The sequence below is a fragment of the Enoplosus armatus genome, chromosome 16, assembly GCF_043641665.1.
Source record: "Enoplosus armatus isolate fEnoArm2 chromosome 16, fEnoArm2.hap1, whole genome shotgun sequence".
In the NCBI taxonomy this organism is placed as follows: domain Eukaryota; kingdom Metazoa; phylum Chordata; class Actinopteri; order Centrarchiformes; family Enoplosidae; genus Enoplosus; species Enoplosus armatus.
Window position 1 is genome coordinate 21,957,449 of NC_092195.1, and position 22,391 is coordinate 21,979,839.

General features: G+C 45.6%; 1 protein-coding gene across 1 annotated transcript; it reads left to right on the forward strand.

Annotated features, from left to right (window-relative positions):
• Positions 1-734: 734 nt before the first annotated feature.
• LOC139298683 (phosphatidylinositol 4-kinase beta-like) lies at positions 735-22,391 on the forward strand. Its single transcript, XM_070921390.1, has 13 exons — positions 735-848; positions 5,417-5,912; positions 6,366-6,925; positions 7,859-8,311; positions 12,847-13,074; positions 13,224-13,585; positions 13,957-14,061; positions 14,146-14,269; positions 15,328-15,441; positions 15,780-15,931; positions 16,665-16,797; positions 17,058-17,178; positions 22,210-22,391. The coding sequence occupies exons 2-13, from the start codon at positions 5,432-5,434 to the stop codon at positions 22,389-22,391; spliced, it is 3,015 nt and encodes a 1,004-aa protein (XP_070777491.1). The 5' UTR covers positions 735-848; positions 5,417-5,431.

Below are 22,391 nucleotides of genomic sequence, written 5' to 3' on the forward strand. Positions count from 1 at the left end.
CTGAATATTTTGGTCCAAACGGAAACAAAACCAAAACCAGCAGCTCCGTCAAGGTAACCGGAGTGAAACCGGATCCCATGTAGTCCAGTCTTCAAAATAAAGGCCATTAAAATGTCAAACTAGTGAAATTAAAAGTAATTAAAAAAATTAATTAAACCAAGGAAGAAATACTCGTGCTTTACTTTCAAATACAACTCTGCAGGCTACATCGGAATTCATACAAACATAAATATATATCAACATAATTTTAATTGACAATTGTTTGTAAGTAATAGTTTTTACATGGAACTGCCGATGTTCTTAATCACAGTATTTTCCACTTTTTGATTGACAAGCGAGTTCATATAAATACACTGTATGCATACTGACGGAACATTGACAGGTTATGTCTTGTTTTACTTATTTTCTAAACATGATTTTCATGAAGTACAGTGTATTTATATCCATATTAACTTAAATTTTGTTTTTTAAACATAAATAATAGATATAGAGTATCCATTTCACGGTCATGTGGAACAAACCGCTTTCAAATTCATATATTCAGTTTTAATTGTGCTTTTATTGTGAAAACATTACCGGAAATTCCGGTCGTTTCGGACTGCGGCTGCCTTGACGGATGTTGCGTCACTGCTGCTTTAAAGCAGACAGAGTCGAGCCGATCCGACCAGAGCCAGGCCACAAACCCCGGACCAGATGGACCACTTCAGAGCCTAAAAGCCAGGATTTAGACCCGGACTAAATCCTGGATTAAAAACTTCGATTCAACCCGGAAACTCCCGGGACATAAAACGGATTGCAGCCCGAGTCTCGGGACATTTAAACCGGAGTGAAGCCGCCTCAGTGACCGGGTAAGTCTCCTCCCGCTCCGGCTGGTTTCCCTTCCTGTTACTTTTCTTTTTCTCGGTGTTTCTGTCGGTTTTTACTCGGTTAAGCTAGCTGTTAGCCGCCCGTGTTAAACCCCCGGGCTGCGGGCCTGCTGCAGCCGGGCTCTCCTCCTCCTTCCTCCGGTTTGTTTTCATCAGGAGGGAGCGGCTCTGCTCCTCCTCCTCCTCCTCCTCCTCCTGCTGCCTGAGAATATACTCTGAAATAACTCGCTGATACTGTGAGTGTATCGCTGTGTAGTTCCATAATATTCAGCTGTATATGAAGTATTTTCTCATCATGATGTTTCCATAATACTCTATAAATAATATAAAGGCTGCGTTATGTTCTCAGCAGTGTACTCGTATAAATACACACAGAGCTTCAGCCTGTAAAATACCACCAGTTTGTATTTGTGGAATGTAAACTGTCACAAAAAGTCACTACAATTCACAGAATGCATACAAAGACACGACCTCATCATTTTCCTTTTACCCCTTTGACCTTCTTCTTGCATGTAATGAAGAATTTGATACAAATAAAGGAGAATTTACCAAGTAATTCCCACAAAGGAAGTTTATATTATTCATTAAGGAGGCTCGAGTCTTTACAGTTTGCTGGGAAATGTAATTAAAGATCATTAAAGAATCGTTCATCAAGTTTCTAAACATTTGGTGTCTACATGAACGTTCAGTTCAACAAGATCTGTAACAGAGTGAGACCCCCTGCAATGAGGAGGACAAGTTGAAGTCTTCAACCTCTGTGTGTGTGTGTGTGTGTGTGTGTGTGTGTGTGTGTCAGTCAGCTGTGATGTTGTGATGATAAACTTCACACTTTGCCCTGAACTGCACACGTCACACACTCCTCCATCAGTCACTACAGACGCTGCATTTATTGACCCTATGTTCAAATGAGTTTCTCTGAACTCTGACCGGTTTGTTTGTTCAGGTGAGAGAGAATCACGTCAGCTGAAGATGTTCTTCTTTGTACCAACATTTTTCAAAGTAACTCAAATACAGTACATTTTATCAGATGAACCAGATGTAGGTTTGTTTTCCTGCTAACGGACCAGCTGGTCTTCAGTTCAAACATGTCGCTCTGAGTTTTATCATCACTACTTTAAACACTAACTAGTTCTGATGTGGAGATTGGTTGTTACTAAATATTTAACTGTTGTGTAGCTTACTGAACCAGCTGACAAAGCTAATGTTAGCATGCTAATATCTGAGTCGTTTACAGTAAAGGAGGTAATATGGAGGACGGTCGACATCTCTGAGCTCAAACTTAATAAATGATGTTTAATAATGAAGATTTAAAATTACATTTCACTTAAATAACCCAACAGACCTCAAATTGTGAAACATTATGCTGATAACAATTCACTAAATGACTAAATAACAGTTAGCTTAGCATAATCAGAAATCTCCCTCTCATTATAAACTGTGTGAATACTACTAATTCAGATTTCTGTATGCAGACAGAATGAAAACAAGTTATGCTGGGGGGGGGGGGGGGGGTGTCAGTGCAAGACTTTGGCCATGTTCGTCAGGTTGACTGCAGAGGGGAAGAAACTGTTTTTGTGGCGGGAGGTTTTGGTCCTGATGGACCGCAGCCTCCTGCCAGAGGGGAGGGGGTCGAACAGACGGTGTCCGGGGTGGGAGGGGTCGGCAGCGATCTTCCCTGCTCTCCTCAGGGTCCTGGAGGAGTACAGGTCCTGAAGAGATGGGAGGTTGCAGCCGATCACCCTCTCTGCAGAGCTGATGATACGCTGCAGTCTGCATCTGTCCTTGGTGGAGGCAGCAGCGTACCAGACGGTGATGGAGGAGGTGAGGATGGACTCTATGATGGCAGTGTAGAAGTGAACCAGCATTGTTTGTGGCAGGTTAAACTTCTTCAGCTGCCTCAGGAAGTACATCCTCTGTTGGGCTTTCTTGATGAGGGAGCTGATGTTCAGCTCCCACCGGAGGTCCTGGCTGATGATGTTTCTTAGCAACGGATTTACACATTACTGAAGTCTTTACTAGCTGAGACATTTGTTAAATGTTAATGGTGCAACCTGATATAGTGAATCACTTGGTAGAAGTTACTGAGAACTCAGGAGGTTTCTGTTTTTCCAAATGACTGCAAGACCCAGAATTCATTGCTCCCAGCTACAGTCATGCACCTTTATTAACATCAGAGTTTTTCAGTATTTCTTCAGTTTCACTTCTGTTAGCAAACGTCCGTCAGTAATTCTCAGTCAGTTTGGCCAATGAGAGATCAGGTTTACAGATCAGGAACAAACTGAGTCTCGTCTTTCTGGAAACTTTCTATCAGAGCTGAAATCTGAACCGTGTGTGTGTGTGTGTGTATGTGTGTGTGTGTGTGTGTGATTACTGAAACCTGAAACCTGAGTCTGACTTCAGGCCTCACTGTGATTAGAAGACTCACTGTCGGTAATGGCTCTCATAACACTGATAAAAGTGTGTGTGTGTGTTTCTGACTTAGGCTACCTTCTGGGTTACATTACAGACTAAAGACCAGTTCATAAATGTCCTCAAGTGATGTTGGCTTTTGTCCCTAATTGGCCTAATTGGGGAAAAGGCTGATTTTTGGGTCAGTGGTTAAGGTTAGGGTAAGTCCCCAGGAAATGAATGTAAGCCTTAGTAAACTGTGTGTGTGTGTGTGTGTGTGTGTGTGTGTGTGTGTGTGTGTGTGTGTGTGTCAGTCACCTCTTTACTTCCTCATATGTTAAAAAAACTCCCTTAAAAAAGGATCTAACTTGCAGAACCAGAGATATCATCTTTTTTAATCTGCCTTCTTCTTCCTGGTCAAAATGTGCTGCCTACATTACCCATGCCGTCTTCAACCGACGCTGACTCAGGTGACATCACTCGAGGACATTTATCTCTGAATAAAAAAAGGTGACAGCGTCACACTTCCTCTGCTTTCACTGTGTGTGTGTGTGTGTGTGTGTGTGTGTGTGTGATGATGATGATGATGATGTCATGCTGCTGTCAGCTGTGATTTGAAGCCCACACATGTTTTATGTATTTCAGTCCATCTTCACTGTCTAACAGATCAACGATCACATTCCGATGTATTGATCAGATTTTCACGATGATTGATCTGCAGAGTTTGTCAGTGAGTCTCACAGACACAGTTTCTGCTCTCATGTATTCAGGAAACACTCGTTCCTCTTCATCACGTCCTGATGATGAGTGAAGGACAAAAACGTTCTCACTGATGAATGTCACATACAAAAAACACACACAGTCCCTATGTAAACACTGTCTCCATAGCAACAACTCTGTGTGTGTGTATGTGTGTGTGTGTGTGTGTGTGAAGCCGGCCTCCGCCCACGCCTCACATCTGGAGACCATCACACACACATGTGTGATGACATCATACTCTCTCCTCTCCACATGTTTGTCATGAAGCTGCTGTCTTCATGTGAGATATTTACACAGCAAGTACTTTTACTCTAGTAAGTACACATTTAAGGTACCTGTACAATTTCCATTTTATGCAACTTTATATACTTCTACTCAGATGGAAATATTATACTTTTTACTGCACTACATTTGTCTGCAGTCATTTTTAGTAAAGCGTCCTGCACTCTGTGTTTGTCAGATGGATATCAGTTGTGTTTAGCCTAGCTTAGTACAAAGACTGGAAGCAGGGGGAAAATGCTAGCCTAGCTTAGCACAAAGACTGTAAGCAGGGGGAAATGTACTATATTTGGAGCAGCAGGTCAGTGTGGAGGCATCGTCATGGAAACACAGAATCGTTTTAAAAGCATCGTTATGGTAACAGAGTTCAGTGTCAGGAGGTCAGACAGAAACTGGATCGGCTGCTGGTCGGTGATCTGAGTGAAATCAGAGGAAACATGGAGTCTGTGAGGAGGAGAAAGTAACAATAGAAACAAACACTGATGAGGATGATGATGATGATGCAGAACACCTGTGTCACTCAGTGATGACACAAACACAACAGAGGCTTGTTGTGATTTCCTCCTCTCAGATGAGACAGACTGAAGACAGAAGGATCCTCATTCACAGATTGGAATAAAGATTAATGATAGAATTCCTCATCACGATCGTTGGTATTAAGATCATGATCTCGATGCAGTCAATGATTCGACTTCCAGTTTCTCCCCCAGTGGCATCAACAAACGTTCAGTCTGACGGGGAGTGACACATGAGCATTCATGGGCCGTCAGACTGACTTATTAGCAGGAAGTGTTGAGGAAGGTCTGTGATTGGAGACATCAGATATAATCCACTTCCTGTTCAGCTATGATGATGACAGGTTGGTGTGCAGGCAGCAGGACATTACATAACACACACACACACACACACACACACACACACACACACACACACACACACACACACACACTCTCTCTCTCTGATGCGTTGGAGGCAAAGCGGTCACATGAACCTGCAAACACAACACGGATCAGCTCAGATGCTGCAGAGTACAGAGAGGCTCCATGATGCTTCAGGAACACTGACAATATGACGATTGAACTCCCTCCACCTCCTAACAGATGCAACATTTCCTCCCTCTGTAGGCCTGCTCCTTCAAAATGGCCGACGCCGAGGTCTCCTTGTCCCCGGCTCTGCAGCCGCTCCACCTCAGCCCCTCCCACTCAGCCCCACCCGCTCCACCAGCCTCCTCCTCCCCCACTACTTTCTCCTGCCCCTCATCCCCCTCCAGCGCCTCCTCTTCCTCCTCTTCTTCCTCCTCATCCTCTTGTTCTGAGAGCTCCTCTGACTGTCCTGCCCACCACCACCACCACCACCATCATCACCATCACCATCACCCCCGCCCCCAGCTGCAGTTGCCCCCGCCCCCACTCAGCGAGCAGCCGTCCTCCCCCAGCGCCAGCCCCCGCAGCTCCAGCCCCAGCGGGAGCATCGGCAGCACTGGTAGCCTCGGCAGCAGCAGCGCCAGCGAGGGCATCGGCAGCAGCGGCATGTCGAGTGGCGGCGACCCGCGAGGCCCCAGCCCCCCCCTGGATGTCATCTCAGAGGATGCCATGGAGATGGACCTGGGGGTCGACCAAGGTAACAGGACAGAGCAGATTGTTTTAGGTTACTTTACCATGATATTCTGTCCCTGGCAATGCTTGCCAGATTTACCAAACACCAGTTTTCTGCATTAAACTAAACAACCAGTTTATGGGCCAAAGTCAATTACAAATCAAGCCTTAAGAGATTCTTAAACTCATTCATTACGTGTAAGAAGTTCCAGTAAGACACACAAAAGAACACATCCACTTAGTCCCAATCCAGGAGTTTGGTCAATATCAAAATGAAATCTAAGAGGCCATTGCCAGGACATTTTTCACATTGTAGCTCCACTTCTTGTAAGACTAAAGCGAAGTCCTCAGTATGTCGTTTGTTCTGTCCAAAACTTTAATAATGTGGGATGTAATGAACACTGCAGCTTCTATGGGACGCTAACAGGACGTTTTATGGTCACAATCAATCTGACCTCTCCTTGTTTTCTGCTTCCAGTGATCGACCCAGAAGTAGCTCTGAAGGCTTGCCAGGAAGTTCTTCTCAAGGTCAAGCTGCAGAACAGGGAAGTGCCTGAACAGCAACAACTTGACTACAATCAACAGCAGGACGATCAACAACAACAACACTTGACAGAGCGCTCCAGTCCACAGTGGCACATCAGCCCAGACACCAGCTCCATCAAAGAAGAAAACGAGGAGGAGGAGGAGGAAGAGGAGGAGGTGGGGACTTCTGGGAAGGATATAGAAAAACAACAAGGTATTTCCCAGCAAGACCCACCTCCCTCAGCACGTCCGGGGTCTTCTTTATTGCCGTCGGCATCATCATCGTCATCATCTAAACAGTCGTGGCTGCTGCGCCTGTTCGAGTCTAAGCTATTTGACGTTTCCATGGCGATCTCCTACCTGTACAAGTCAAAGGAGCCAGGTGTGCAGGCGTACATCGGGAACCGCCTCTTCAGTTTCCCCGACAGCGAGGTGGACTTCTACCTACCGCAGCTTCTCAACATGTACGTACACATGGACACCGAGGTGGGAGACGCCATCAGACCATACCTGGTGAGTCCTCAGACACCTGATTACTAAGAAAACATTATGCACAACAAACTAAGCTCTCAGCAGAATTCATCATTAATTTCTGACTGAACTGATGATTTCACCACTGACACATTTGAATGAGTTTGTATTTCGTTCATGTGAAGCTAGTTAGCCAGCTAACCATTGTTCAAGGTGTCTGATTATTAACACAGCTAATTAGTTTAGTAGTTCAACTAACTAAAGAAGCTAGTGTTAGCATGTTAATAGCTAAATCCCATCCATCTGCTTACCGCCCCTCTTCTGGGGTTGATTATCAATGTCTCCATGAAAGCGCCACTTTGCTCAGAATTGGGAAACCATGCTCCTATCCTCGAGTCAGACCTGGGAGGGCAGCTCCTGATCGTCTGGCCCTTAGAAGAAACCATGAGCCAGAAGGACTACAACTTCTCAAGTACAGAGGGAGTTCACGAAGACCACAGACTTCCAGTTGGCCTCTGGCAAACCATGAGGGTTGTGCACCAACCGACTTGGTGCACACACCTGTTCAGTGTTGTATAGAGATAGGCAGACGGGTTGCTGGTTCCCCTTTTTCTTTTACTTTTTTTTTTTTTAAACAGGGCATCTCAATTGTCAACACATTACCCAGCATCTTTGGGAAAACATATCCTGTGGTGCTGGAGTGGTGGCTCTGGTCAATTGTTAAACGCCAGATAGGGGATCAGCTCTTTACCCTTTCAGGAAGGCTGGATGGGCCATGGGACTTAGACCATCCACAATCTGAAAGTCCTTTGTGGTCTCGAAGAAGGCTTATGACACTGTTCTTGTGGGCGTACTATGGCCACATGGGGTGTCATATCACCCCAGGCCCCATTTGAAAACGTATTGAACGAGTTAAAAGTGTAATATTTCAGATATTGACATTTGATCTAAAGTCTTCCTCTGTGTCTCTCTCAGATCCACCGTTGCAGAGGTAGTATAACCTTCTCCCTGCTGACAGCTTGGCTGTTGGGTGCTTACTCCTCCGACATGCACATCTCCACCCAGCGTCACTCCAGAGGCACCAAACTCCGAAAACTCATCCTCTCCGATGAACTCAAACCTTCTGCTCCTTCATCTGACGCTCCCAGAGCAGTTTCAGCTTCTGTTTCCGACAGCCCGGTGTCCTCGCCGTCCCACCGCCGCTGTCACCGGAGGCACAACAGCAGCAACATGGACCCTTCCCCCGCCTTCTCTACGGCCGGCCCCTCTCCAGACAGCCCCATACTGGGAGAGGCAGAGGTGTTTGTTTCCCCATCCAGGAGGACCCACCAGAGATCCAAGTCTGACGCCACCATGGCAAGCAGCGGACCCGGCTCCGGCCTCCGACGGACAGGGAGTAACCCGAAAGTGGAAGCTGTCCATGAGGAGGTAAGGACCAGACTCTTTTATTTAATTTGTCTCATTGTTGTGCTGACACCAACACGGGAAGAGTTGGGTCTTATGGGATCAGAATCAGAATCAGAATCAGAAACTGTTTATTGCCAAGTAACATACATTACAAAGAATTTGCCGTGGTCTGAAGGTGCTATTGTTTTGATAACAAATAAGTAGAATATAAAAGCTAAAATAAGAATAAGAATAAAAATAAGATAAGATAAATAACAACAGTGCAGTGACCAGAATAAAGTAAAGTGTCCAGTAGGGGGTGGGTGCGTTAATGTAACGCAGGGGGGACAGGGGTGATGTACGTTAATGTAAGTAGTGTTTGTGTTCGGGGGCGGTCAATGCAAGTTCGTTAGCGATAGTTGGTCTTTGGTGAGATGTGTCGTCACAACTAGACCTGAAAGTTACTGCTCACCTTCTGTAGAGTATTTAAATACTTCAGTACTCGGTAATAGCAATCTCATAAGCATTCGCACATAAACTAATGACATTAACATTTTGTGATAAAGATATGTAAATGTACAGGCAGCAAAAAAAAATTGAATTAAGAGAAACTTGACGACAACAGTAAATATAAGATGACAGTACATTGAACAGTAATCAATAATGAAGTTTGATGTATTTTAAATAATACAGCACACAAAACTGTATTAAACATTAACTGAGAAACATTTAAGTCAACAAAACATATCCAATAAAACATTTAGTGCTGCAGTTTGCATCTTTCTCTTCTTGTCTTTGTTTCGCTTCGTCTGTCTTGATGTTTGTTAGTTACACGTGATAAGACCCTTCAGCCGTCTGCATTCATCACCTGTTCAAACACACAAAACACCTGTTCCAGAGCCTGTTGTACTCGTCTGTACACCTTCACCTTTTCATCCTTCTGTAATGTAATATAAGGAATATTAAAGGGCAGGAGGTCATGGATTATTAGCTCTATCAGCAGCCTCTATGGAGGTTCACAGTTGTAGTTTCTCAACAGCTGTTGGATGGACTGGTTCTGACCTTCATGGTCCCCTCAGGATGAACTGTAGTAACTCTGGTGATCCTCTGACTCTTCATCTAGCGCCACCATCAGGTCAACATGTTCATGTGTCCAATACTTTGGTTTATGACCAAATACCTGCAGAACTGATGACGTTCATCAGCCTCAGCTGGACTCTGTGTTTACTGCTAATCAGCTAATGTTAGCATGCTAACACATGGATGGTGACATGACATGTTAGCATGCTGATGTTAGCGTGTAGCTCAAAGCAGCGCTGTGCAGCCTGGTCTTCCTTCCTTTTTTGGTCTTTTCAGCTCAAACGTCACTGCATAAAAACAAGCCGCTGGTTGGCGTCCATGTTTGTTTTGGTACAAGATCACGTGACCGCTGGTGTTCTGGTGGGAGTTGTAATGTCGTGTACCTGCAGAGCTCCAGTGGTTCAGTTTGGTGTCTGGTGGATTTACTCAGTCGTCAGGTTTCTGAAACGTTGTTTGAACGTTGTTTGTCTTTGTAGCTTTGAGCTTCAGTCTGTTGGGGTTGAACAGCTTGTTGTTGTTGTTGTAGTACCATCAGGAGAGCTGCTGAGAGTGTAAACTGGTTTCCAGTTTGTGACTCTGGAAGACGACTGGAGATTATTTGTTTTGTGAAAAAGAGAAACAGGAGATTTCGACAGACTTTCAGAGTGTTTTCTCTGCTGTCACATTCTTGGCCGGTGGTTCAGTCACGAGACCGAGGCTCTCCATTGGCTGGGAGTCAAACGCAGAGTGCGATCTGATTGGCTGAGAGCCAAGCTTGGTTCTTCCTGCACACAGAGAGAGAAAACTCTGAACCTTTTCTCCTCTTTTCATCGTCCAAAAACATAAAACAGACATTAAAAAGACGAGAGAGAGGAGAGCAAACGTCTCTGTTTTTCTTCTTTTCCTGTTCGTCTGTTCGTCTGCTGATGTTTGATCATATTTTCCACTCGTTTTTATTTTTAGAGATCCTCCGCTGGAAAGACTGAAGAGGGAGAATAAAACTGCAGCAAAGCTTCTTATTTGATGTTGAACTTCTGACCTCCTGATAAAGAACCTCAGTAACCATTTCTGAACCAGTTATTTTCCAGAGACCGTTGATAACAGTGAAAATGTAGCTGAGAAAAGGTTGAAATAGTTTGACAGTTCAACAGTTTTTACTCAAACGTTTAAAGAAGACAAAGACACACAGATGAGATGGAAGAGCGACTGTTTAGATCGTGTTGCATCAGGAAAAAGTTTTACTTCAATCCGACATATATTCATATTGCTGTGTCTGAGGTTTCTGCTCGTGTGAAGTGAAGGAACTTTCACAAGTCAAATTACTGTTGTAAGATTACAGAAGGCGGCTGACGTGTGTAACGTTCACTTCTCAAGACGGACAGCAGGAGTGAACGAGTGTAATAATAAGTGAACACATTGACAGGTGATCACATATCTGCATTATTGATCATTCTGGACAAAGAAGCTTTAAATGATTTCAGTGATGTTGAAGACATAGCATGAAGCCAGCAGCTTATTTAAATGAGATGAGAGCCGATGTGTTCTGAGTTGTTCAGTTCCTCTGATTCAATAATTCATCATTTAAATAAAAAGAAACTTGAAAAAACAATAATTTCTTTATTTATTAGAATAAAAGACAGAAAGAGACTCTCTGACTCTGTCCTGGTGGAGGGTGAGGGGAGGAGGTTACAGGGAGGACAGGAAGTGAGGAGGAGGAGGAGGAGGAGGAGGAGGAGGGTTGGTTCCCTGCCAGAGGCTGCCGACGCTGACAACAACAACAGAGTTTATATAACGGAGAGACGATGAGAAATACTTGAAATGTGAATCACAGAGACTGAAACTGACTTTAGGAGTTAAAATGTTCTCAGATCAGTTTCTAAATGTTTCCTTCAGATCAGGGCATTATCAAAATAACTGCCCATTAATTTTCTGTCCATCGACTAATTGATTAATCAGCTAGTGGTTTCCTCTCTGCCGTCGAAGTGATTTCTCTGCTCTGTTTCACAAAGCCTGAGCGGTTTAAAAGGTCGAGTTGATATGAAATATGAAACTCATAACTCTTGAATATAAAGTGAACTTTGTGACTGATTTAAACTGTAAAATCTGCTGTTTCTGTGTTTCGTGCCGCAGAATCTGGGTCATGTAAACATCTTTCCTCTTTGATTTCCTCCCAAAACATCTCCGAAACGTTTCCATGTGTCGCCCCCCCCCCCCCCCCACCTCAGACCTGGTTCTGGGTGAGGGAGGGACCGGGAGGCCTCTGGAGGAGGATTTAAAACATGTGACGCTGAAACGTGTGAAACAGCAGCTGCGTCATGTGACAAGAGTCGCCGTGTGTTAGAAACTGAGCTGAAACGCTCTCCTCCGATTGGTCAGTGGGGACGTTCGGTTCTGGTTCAGAGACCAAAACCAGCTCACGGTCGGCGGTCACATGACTCAGCAGCAGCTCATTCATTGGATGGAGTTTGTTAAATAATTCAAACTAACTCTGATTTCAAACTTCATGTCAGCATCTTTCCCGAAACAAACTTCTCCACATATCATTACATTATTATTATTTCTAATTGTTTTAAAATCTTGTGTTTGAAAACGGTTCAGATGTATAAAAATTACAAAATAATGTGTTTGATTCAAACAACCCTCCTCTAAATTACTACGTTTCTTCACATACGACATGTTATTGATCCTGACCAGCGTGTGTATCAATAAATATTATAATATATATAGATATATATATATATCTATATATATATAGGACATCTCTCAAAAATAGGTTTATTAAAAAAATCATCAGATAAAAATGCAGCAACCTGAAACCTGAAAGCATTTTCAAAAATCAGTATTTTCATTAATCAGTTGCTTATTTATTTGATGTCATCCACCCACAGATATTAAAGTATAAATGCTATATAAGATATACATCTCACTGCAGGTTGATTTCATAGAAAATAATGTAAAAACCTGATGAATCATTTATGAAAAGCTGAAACATTTGCTGGTTCCAGCTTCTCAGGTGAAGATTTGCTGCTTTTCCTCTGAATGCTGTTAATAATTGGAATATGTTGTTAATAACTGGAGCTTTGGACTGTTGCTTGGACACATCAGACATTGTGGCGCCACGCTGCCCTCTGGTGGACAAACTGATGAGCTGCAGTTTGTTCATGTGACACTTCTGACCTTTACATTTCTTCTTAAAGAGTTTCACTTTAAAAAAACATTTCTCGCTGTTTGAAACTGTCAAATATAGTCTGTATCCGTTTGTTTCCACTCTTTGTTGAAACAAATAATATTTTGTGGCTGCAGCATCATAAGAATCCGTTTTATGTTTTATCCCTTAAACTTTTTTTGCTTGAAAAAAACGACTTAGGGTTAATCGACGATCAGAATTAGTTTTCCTTCGATCTATTATTGTTAATAATGTGACTTTTCTTCAGTGTCTGTTGATGATTCACTGATTTAATGTTGTCGTCCGTCTCCCGAAACTATAAATACGTCTTATATTTGTCTTTGTGTCTCAGCCGGAGCGTCTCCGTCCTCAGAGGGAGTTCGTCAAGTCTCTGCTCTGCATCGGGAAGCGTCTGGCCACGCTGCCCACCAAAGAGCAGAAGACCCAGCGGCTGATCTCAGAGCTGTCGCTGCTCAACCACAAGCTGCCGGCCCGAGTCTGGCTGCCCACCGCCGAACACCAACACCACGTCTGCAGGATCCCACACACTCAGGCTGTGGTGCTCAACTCCAAAGACAAGGTGACGGGAGACGCACACCTGACGGGAGACACACACACCTACAACTCTTAAGTCTGTCTGATATCCCCCCTGCAGACAGTGACGTTCTTCTTCTTCTTCTTCTTCTTCCTCCTCTTCCTCTTCTTCCTCCTCCTCCTCCTCCTCCTCAGGCTCCGTACATCATCTACGTGGAGGTGTTGGAGTGCGAGAGCTTTGAGACGTCTCCTCTTCCCGCTCGGATCCCGGAGACGAGGATCCGATCCGCTCGCTCCGCAGAGAACCTGGACTGTGGCGGCGTCACCGCGGCTAACGCTAACAGCGGGATGACATCAGAGCACAGAGCGGGAAGTTTCTCCACCGTCCCAAACTACGACAACGACGACGAGGCGTGGGCCACCGACGACATCGGACAGCTGCAGGTGGAGGTGGAGGCCCAGACCAGCAGCAGCGACAACATCAGCCAGTTCTCAGTCGACAGCATCACAAGTCTGGAGAGCAAAGAGCCGGTGTTCATCGCCGCCGGAGACATCAGGTAGGCACACACACACACACACATTAACCCAGTCTGGTTTCAGAGGGGTCCAGGACTGATGGCGGATGATACTGGGACACAGATGAGAAAGAAAACCATGTGACAGTTTTGAAAGTTTGACCACTCAAACATCTGAGATAATGATAATAATCACGATCATAACTGAGAAGAAGCACAAAGACACCAGATCCCAAATAATAAAGTCATATTTTAATGAAAATCATTCACATCACACCAATAAGGAACATTCATATTTCATATTTCTTATTTTACTGCAGAACTTTAATTATTGATTCAAACAGAACCTGCTGACGGTCTGAAGCTTCCTGTCTAACACTCTGTTTGTTCTCTCTGGTGTTTCGGTTCTTCAGACGCCGTCTGTCGGAGAACCTCGCTCACACTCCGACCACCTTCAGGAGAGACCCCGAGGATCCGTCAGCTGTCGCCCTCAAAGAACCCTGGGAGGAGAAAGTCAGGTGAGTCCACAAACATCAACTGCTTCTTCACCAACAGAGTGTTGTGAGATATATATATTTATATATATTTCTACTTCTCTGCAGGCGCATCAGAGAAGCCTCTCCGTACGGTCACCTGCTGAACTGGAGGCTGCTGTCGGTCATCGTCAAGTGTGGAGACGACCTGAGACAGGAGCTGCTGGCCTATCAGGTCCTCCGACAGCTGCAGGTACCGACACACCTGGAATATAATTGCAGATTACCGTGAATGTATCGCTGTTTCCACTCATAAAATGTATTCATCAGAATCAGAATCAGAAATACTTTATTGATCCCCGGGGGGAAATTGTACAGTACCGGTGCTCCCATTCAAGAGTAGAAAGTAGCATAATTTAGAACTAAAAGTATGTAAAAAATATAAAAATAAGAAATGGAAAATAAAAATATACACATTTACAGTATTTAAGTGAAAAATAAAGTAAAAAATATATACAATAACAATGTGTATGTATCTATATCTATATAGATATATATAGATATAGATATGTGTATTGCACTGAAACATTTAAAGAACAAATAGTGAGGTAGTATATGAACAGGTGAAGCAGGTCCAGGTTTCCAGTCTCTTCCTGAGTGTCTGACGCTCAGAGAGAGGAGTTGAACAGTCTGATGGACACAGGCAGGAATGATTTCCTGTGTCGCTCTGTTGGACATTTGGGAGGAATGAGTCTCCCACTGAAGCTGCTCTTGTGTCCGACCAGTACGTCATGGAGAGGATGTGAGACATTGTCCAAGATGCCCCGCAGCTTGGACAGCATCCTCCTCTCTGACACCACCGTCAGAGAGTCCAGCTCCACCCCCACAACAGCACTGGCCTTGCGGATCAGTTTGTTGAGTCTGTCGGAGTCCGCCACCCTCAGCCTGCTGCCCCAGCATGCAACAGCATAGAGGATAGCACTGGCCACCACAGACTCACAAAACATCCTCAGCATAGTCCGGCAGATGTTGAAGGACCTCAGCTGCCTCAGAAAATAGAGACGGCTCTGGCCCTTCTTGTAGAGGGTTAGGGGTTCTTTACACAGTCCAGTTTCTTGTCAATGTGGACTCCCAGGTACTTATTGTCTGATGTTGTTCTTTGCTATTCATGAGGTAATGACGCTTCTGCAGGACGGACGCAGTCTTTCCTTTCAGTTGTTCTGAGTTTGTTCTTCATCTTGACGTCAACTGTCAGAAGAGACTTGGTGTTTCAGGAAGTGAAACCTGACTGGAGTGTTTTTGTGTGTGCAGTCGATCTGGCAGCAGGAGAGAGTCCCTCTGTGGATCAAACCTTACAAGATCCTGGTGATGTCATCAGACAGCGGCATGATCGAACCCGTCCTCAACGCCGTGTCTCTGCACCAGGTACACACACACAAACAACAAGGCATCATGGGAACTCATCTCTGCATTAACCTGTCAGAATTATGTTCGTTTAGTTAGTGAGATTAAAAGTCGAGCAGCAGCTGACAGAACCGTCTCACCAGAGGTCCATTCAGTAGCTTTATAAAGACTATTCAGTTTATTAGTATGTATTATTCAGTGTTTATTAGCAATGTAGTTAAATCCCTCTGACATTTTAATAGACAGAAAAGAAAAGTGTGGCGCCATCTTGGAGGTGATCATTTAACTTCTGAGGTGACACCTGTCCATCATCTACCTGTCAGACGTTTCTCTAAACAGGTTTGTTTCCTGTCCGTCAGGTGCGTAAACAGAGTCAGCTGTCTCTGCTCGACTACTTCCTGCAGGAACACGGCAGCTTCACCACCGAAGCTTTCCTCACCGCTCAGAGGAACTTCGTCCAGAGCTGCGCCGGATACAGCCTCATCTGTTACCTGCTGCAGGTGAAAGACAGGTGAGACACACACACACACACACACACACACACACACACACACAGCCTCACCTGTTACCTGCTGCAGGTGAAAGACAGGTGAGACACACACACACACACACACACACACACACACACAGCCTCACCTGTTACCTGCTGCAGGTGAAAGACAGGTGAGACACACACACACACACACACACACACACACACACACACACAGCCTCACCTGTTACCTGCTGCAGGTGAAAGACAGGTGAGACACACACACACACACACACACACACACACACACACACACACACACACACACACACACACACACACACACACACACAGCCTCATCTGTTACCTGCTGCAGGTGAAAGACAGGTGAGACACACACACACACACACAGCCTCACCTGTTACCTGCTGCAGGTGAAAGACAGGTGAGACACACACACACACACACACACACACACACAGCCTCACCTGTTACCTGCTGCAGGTGAAAGACAGGTGAGACACACACACACACACACACACACACACACAGCCTCACCTGTTGCCTGCTGCAGGTGAAAGACAGGTGAGACACACACACACACACACACACACACACACACACACAGCCTCACCTGTTACCTGCTGCAGGTGAAAGACAGGTGAGACACACACACACACTTCTTTTCTCTATGCGAACACTTTCTCCCAGTCTGTGCTAAGCTAGGCTAACAGTCCCGTAGCTCTCTCTGATGTGAAACTGATCTCTACAGACACAACGGGAACATCCTGCTGGACTCTGAAGGTCACATCATCCACATCGACTTCGGCTTCATCCTCTCCAGCTCTCCTCGTAACCTCGGCTTCGAGACGTCGGCCTTCAAACTCACGTCAGAGTTCGTCGATGTGAGTAAATAATGACAGTTTTACATTCAGAGCCAGACTGTCAGAGCAGGTCTACAACAGACCTGAGGATCATTACACCTGATCCAAGAGGACTCAACATGGGACCAGAGTCTGGTCTTGGTTATGAGGAACCTTTAGCAGACAACATGTCCAACATATGAAGAAACTGAAACCACAAGTCTAATCCAGCCTCTGCTGGGTCATGGTCTTTGTCAGGTCACGTTCAGGACTTCACGTTGTTCTGAATGAATGTGTTTCAGGTGATGGGCGGTCTGGACGGAGACATGTTCATCTACTACAAGATGTTGATGCTTCAGGGTCTGATCGCTGCCAGGAAACACATGGAGAAGGTGCTGCAGATAGTGGAGATCATGCAACAAGGTAACACAGTACATTTACTCTGGAGTACACATTAAATACTTCATCTTGTATCATGTAAAGACATTCAAACTTTTTCCTCCTCAGTGGGAAACTTTGAAATTAAGATAGAAACACGACACAGACTGAAAGCTGATTAATGATCGTTTCCTCTTGTGTTTCATTTCCTCCTCGCACCGACGTTTCCTCCTCATATTGACGTTTCCTCCTCGCACCGACATTTCCTCCTCGTATTGACGTTTCCTCCTCGCACCGACGTTTCCTCCTCGCACCGACGTTTCCTCCTCGTATTGACGTTTCCTCCTCGTACCGACGTTTCCTCCTCGTATTGACGTTTCCTCCTCGTATTGACGTTTCCTCCTTGTACCGACGTTTCCTCTCTTGTTTCATTTCCTCCTCGTATTGACGTTTCCTCCTTGTACCGACGTTTCCTCTCTTGTTTCATTTCCTCCTCGTACCGACGTTTCCTCCTCACACTGACGTTTCCTCCTCGTATTGACGTTTCCTCCTCGTATTGACGTTTCCTCTCTTGTTTCATTTCCTCCTCGCACCGACGTTTCCTCCTCGCACCGACGTTTCCTCCTCGTATTGACGTTTCCTCCTCGTATTGACATTTCCTCCTCGCACTGACGTTTCCTCCTCGTACCGACGTTTCCTCTCTTGTTTCATTTCCTCCTCGCACCGACGTTTCCTCCTCGCACCGACGTTTCCTCTCGTGTTTCATTTCCTCCTCGTATTGACGTTTCCTCCTCGCACCGACGTTTCCTCCTCGTATTGACGTTTCCTCCTCGTATTGACGTTTCCTCTCATGTGTTTCATTTCCTACTCACACCGACGTTTCCTCCTCGTATTGACGTTTCCTCTCATGTGTTTCATTTCCTACTCACACCGACGTTTCCTCCTCGTATTGACGTTTCCTCCTCGCACCGACGTTTCCTCCTCGTATTGACGTTTCCTCTCATGTGTTTCATTTCCTACTCACACCGACGTTTCCTCCTCGTACCGACGTTTCCTCTCATGTGTTTCATTTCCTCCTCGTATTGACGTTTCCTCCTCATACCGACGTTTCCTCCTCGTATTGACGTTTCCTCTCATGTTTCATTTCCTCCTCGTGTTGACGTTTCCTCCTCGTACCGACGTTTCCTCTCTTGTTTCATTTCCTCCTCGCACCGACGTTTCCTCCTCGCACCGACGTTTCCTCTCGTGTTTCATTTCCTCCTCGTATTGACGTTTCCTCCTCGCACCGACGTTTCCTCCTCGTATTGACGTTTCCTCTCATGTGTTTCATTTCCTACTCACACCGACGTTTCCTCCTCGTATTGACTTTTCCTCCTCGTATTGACGTTTCCTCTCATGTTTCATTTCCTCCTCGTGTTGACGTTCCCTCCTCGTACCGACGTTTCCTCTCATGTGTTTCATTTCCTCCTCGTATTGACGTTTCCTCCTCATACCGACGTTTCCTCCTCGTATTGACGTTTCCTCTCATGTTTCATTTCCTCCTCACACTGGCGTTTCCTCTCATGTGTTTCATTTCCTCCTCGTACCGACGTTTCCTCATGTTTCATTTCCTCCTCACACTGACGTTTCCTCTCATGTGTTTCATTTCCTCTTCATATTGACGTTTCCTCCTTGCACCGACGTTTCCTCCTCGCACCAACGTTTCCTCCTCGTACCGACGTTTCCTCTCGTGTTTCATTTCCTCCTCACACCGACGTTTCATTTCCTCCTCGCACCGACGTTTCCTCCTCGTATTGACGTTTCCTCCCATGTGTTTTATTTCCTCCTCGCACCGACGTTTCCTCCTTGTATTAACGTTTCCTCCTCGTACAGACGTTTCCTCTCGTGTTTCATTTCCTCCTCATATTGACGTTTCCTCTCGTGTTTCATTTCCTCCTCGTACCTACGTTTCCTCTCATGTGTTTCATTTCCTCCTCGTATTGACGTTTCCTCCAATGTGTTTTATTTCCTCCTCGCACCGACGTTTCCTCCTTGTATTGACGTTTCCTCCTCGTACAGACGTTTCCTCTCATGTGTTTCATTTCCTCCTCGTGTTGACGTTTCCTCTCATGTGTTTCATTTCCTCCTCGTACCGACGTTTCCTCTCATGTTTCATTTCCTCCTCACACTGACGTTTCCTCTCATGTGTTTCATTTCCTCCTCGCACCGACTTTTCCTCCTTGTATTGACGTTTCCTCCTCGTACAGACGTTTCCTCTCATGTTTCATTTCCTCCTCACACCGACGTTTCCTCTCATGTGTTTCATTTCCTCCTCATATTGACGTTTCCTCCTCGTACCGTCGTTTCCTCTCGTGTTTCATTTCCTCCTCATATTGACGTTTCCTCCTCACACCGACGTTTCCTCTCATGTGTTTCATTTCCTCCTCATATTGACGTTTCCTCCTCACACCGACGTTTCCTCTCATGTGTTTCATTTCCTCCTCGTACCGACGTTTTCTCTCATGTGTTTCATTTCCTCCTCGTACCGACGTTTCCTCTCATGTTTCATTTCCTCCTCACACTGACGTTTCCTCTCATGTGTTTCATTTCCTCCTCGTACCGACGTTTCCTCTCATGTTTCATTTCCTCCTCACACTGACGTTTCCTCTCATGTGTTTCATTTCCTCCTCGTACCGACGTTTCCTCTCATGTTTCATTTCCTCCTCGTACCGACGTTTCCTCTCATGTTTCATTTCCTCCTCACACTGACGTTTCCTCTCATGTGTTTCATTTCCTCTTCGTATTGACGTTTCCTCTCATGTTTCATTTCCTCCTCGCATCGACGTTTCCTCCTCGTATTGACGTTTCCTCCTCGTACCGACGTTTCCTCTCGTGTTTCATTTCCTCCTCGCACCGACTTTTCCTCCTTGTATTGACGTTTCCTCCTCGTACAGACGTTTCCTCTCGTGTTTCATTTCCTCCTCACACCGACGTTTCCTCTCATGTGTTTCATTTCCTCCTCGCATCGACGTTTCCTCCTCGTATTGACGTTTCCTCCTCGTACCGACGTTTCCTCTCGTGTTTCATTTCCTCCTCACACCGACGTTTCCTCTCATGTGTTTCATTTCTTCCTCGCACCGACGTTTCCTCTCATGTGTTTCATTTCCTCCTCGTATTGACGTTTCCTCCTCGTATTGACGTTTCCTCCTCGTATTGACGTTTCCTCCTCATACCGACGTTTCCTCCTCGCACCGACGTTTCCTCTCATGTGTTTCATTTCCTCCTCGTATTGACGTTTCCTTCTTGTATTAACGTTTCCTCCTCGTATTGACGTTTCCTCCTCATACCGACGCTTCCTCCTCATATTGACATTTCCTCCTCGTACCAACGTTTCCTCTCGTGTTTCATTTCCTCCTCGTACCGACGTTTCCTCTCATGTGTTTCATTTCCTCCTCGTATTGACGTTTCCTCCTCGTACCAACGTTTCCTCTCATGTGTTTCATTTCCTCCTCGTATTGTCGTTTCCTCCTCGTACCAACGTTTCCTCTCATGTTTCATTTCCTCCTCGTACCAACGTTTCCTCTCATGTGTTTCATTTCCTCCTCGTATTGTCGTTTCCTCCTCGTACCGACGTTTCCTCTCATGTTTCATTTCCTCCTCGTACCAACGTTCCCTCTCATGTGTTTCATTTCCTCCTCGTATTGACGTTTCCTCCTCGTACCAACGTTTCCTCTCATGTGTTTCATTTCCTCCTTGCACCGACGTTTCCTCCTCGTATTGACGTTTCCTCTCATGTGTTTCATTTCCTCCTCGTATTGACGTTTCCTCCTCGTACTGACGTTTCCTCCTCGCACCGACGTTTCCTCTCATGTGTTTCATTTCCTCCTCGTATTGACGTTTCCTCCTCGTATTGACGTTTCCTCCTCGTACTGACGTTTCCTCCTTGCACCGACGTTTCCTCTCATGTGTTTCATTTCCTCCTCGTATTGACGTTTCCTCCTCGTATTGACGTTTCCTCCTCGTACTGACGTTTCCTCCTCGTACTGACGTTTCCTCCTCGCACCGACGTTTCCTCTCATGTGTTTCATTTCCTCCTCGTATTGACGTTTCCTCCTCGTACTGACATTTCCTCCTCGTACTGACGTTTCCTCCTCGCACCGACGTTTCCTCTCATGTGTTTCATTTCCTCCTCGTATTGACGTTTCCTCCTCGTATTGACGTTTCCTCCTCGTACTGACGTTTCCTCCTCGCACCGACGTTTCCTCTCATGTGTTTCATTTCCTCCTCGTATTGACGTTTCCTCCTCGTATTGACGTTTCCTCCTCGTATTGACGTTTCCTCCTCGTACTGACGTTTCCTCCTCGCACCGACGTTTCCTCTCATGTGTTTCATTTCCTCCTCGTATTGACATTTCCTCCTCGCACTGACGTTTCCTCTCATGTGTTTCGTTTCCTCCTCGTACCGACGTTTCCTCTCATGTGTTTCATTTCCTCCTCGTATTGACGTTTCCTCCTTGCACCGACGTTTCCTCTCATGTGTTTCATTTCCTCCTCGTACCGACGTTTCCTCTCATGTGTTTCATTTCCTCCTCGTACCGACGTTTCCTCTCATGTGTTTCATTTCCTCCTCGCACTGACGTTTCCTCTCATGTGTTTCATTTCCTCCTCGTATTGACGTTTCCTCCTCGTATTGACGTTTCCTCCTCGCACCGACGTTTCCTCTCATGTGTTTCATTTCCTCCTCGTACCAACGTTTCCTCCTCGCACCGACGTTTCCTCTCATGTGTTTCATTTCCTCCTCGTACCGACGTTTCCTCCTCGCACCAACGTTTCCTCTCATGTGTTTCATTTCCTCCTCGTATTGACGTTTCCTCCTTGCACCGACGTTTCCTCCTCGTATTGACGTTTCCTCCTCGTACTGACGTTTCCTCCTCGCACCGACGTTTCCTCTCATGTGTTTCGTTTCCTCCTCGTACTGACGTTTCCTCCTCGCACCGACGTTTCCTCTCATGTGTTTCATTTCCTCCTCGTATTGACGTTTCCTCCTTGCACCGACGTTTCCTCCTCATACTGACGTGTGTTTTACTGCCCTCTTCAGGTTCCCACCTGCCCTGCTTCCATGGCTCCAGCACCATCCGCGGCCTGAAGGAGCGTTTCCACATGTCTCTGACGGAGGAGCAGCTGCAGCTGCTGGTGGAGCAGCTGGTTGACGGTTCCATGCGCTCCATCACCACCAAACTCTACGACTCCTTCCAGTACGTCACCAACGGCATCATGTGA

What these genes read in the sequence shown, in the direction of transcription:
- LOC139298683 (XM_070921390.1), top strand. Translation starts at nt 5,432, where the DNA reads ATGGCCGACGCCGAGGTCTCCTTGTCCCCGGCTCTGCAGCCGCTCCAC. An exon ending in GGACCTGGGGGTCGACCAAG is followed by an intron (nt 5,913 to 6,365) that starts GTAACAGGACAG and finishes TTCTGCTTCCAG; the next exon opens with TGATCGACCCAGAAGTAGCT. An exon ending in CTGCTGCAGGTGAAAGACAG is followed by an intron (nt 15,932 to 16,664) that starts GTGAGACACACA and finishes TGATCTCTACAG; the next exon opens with ACACAACGGGAACATCCTGC.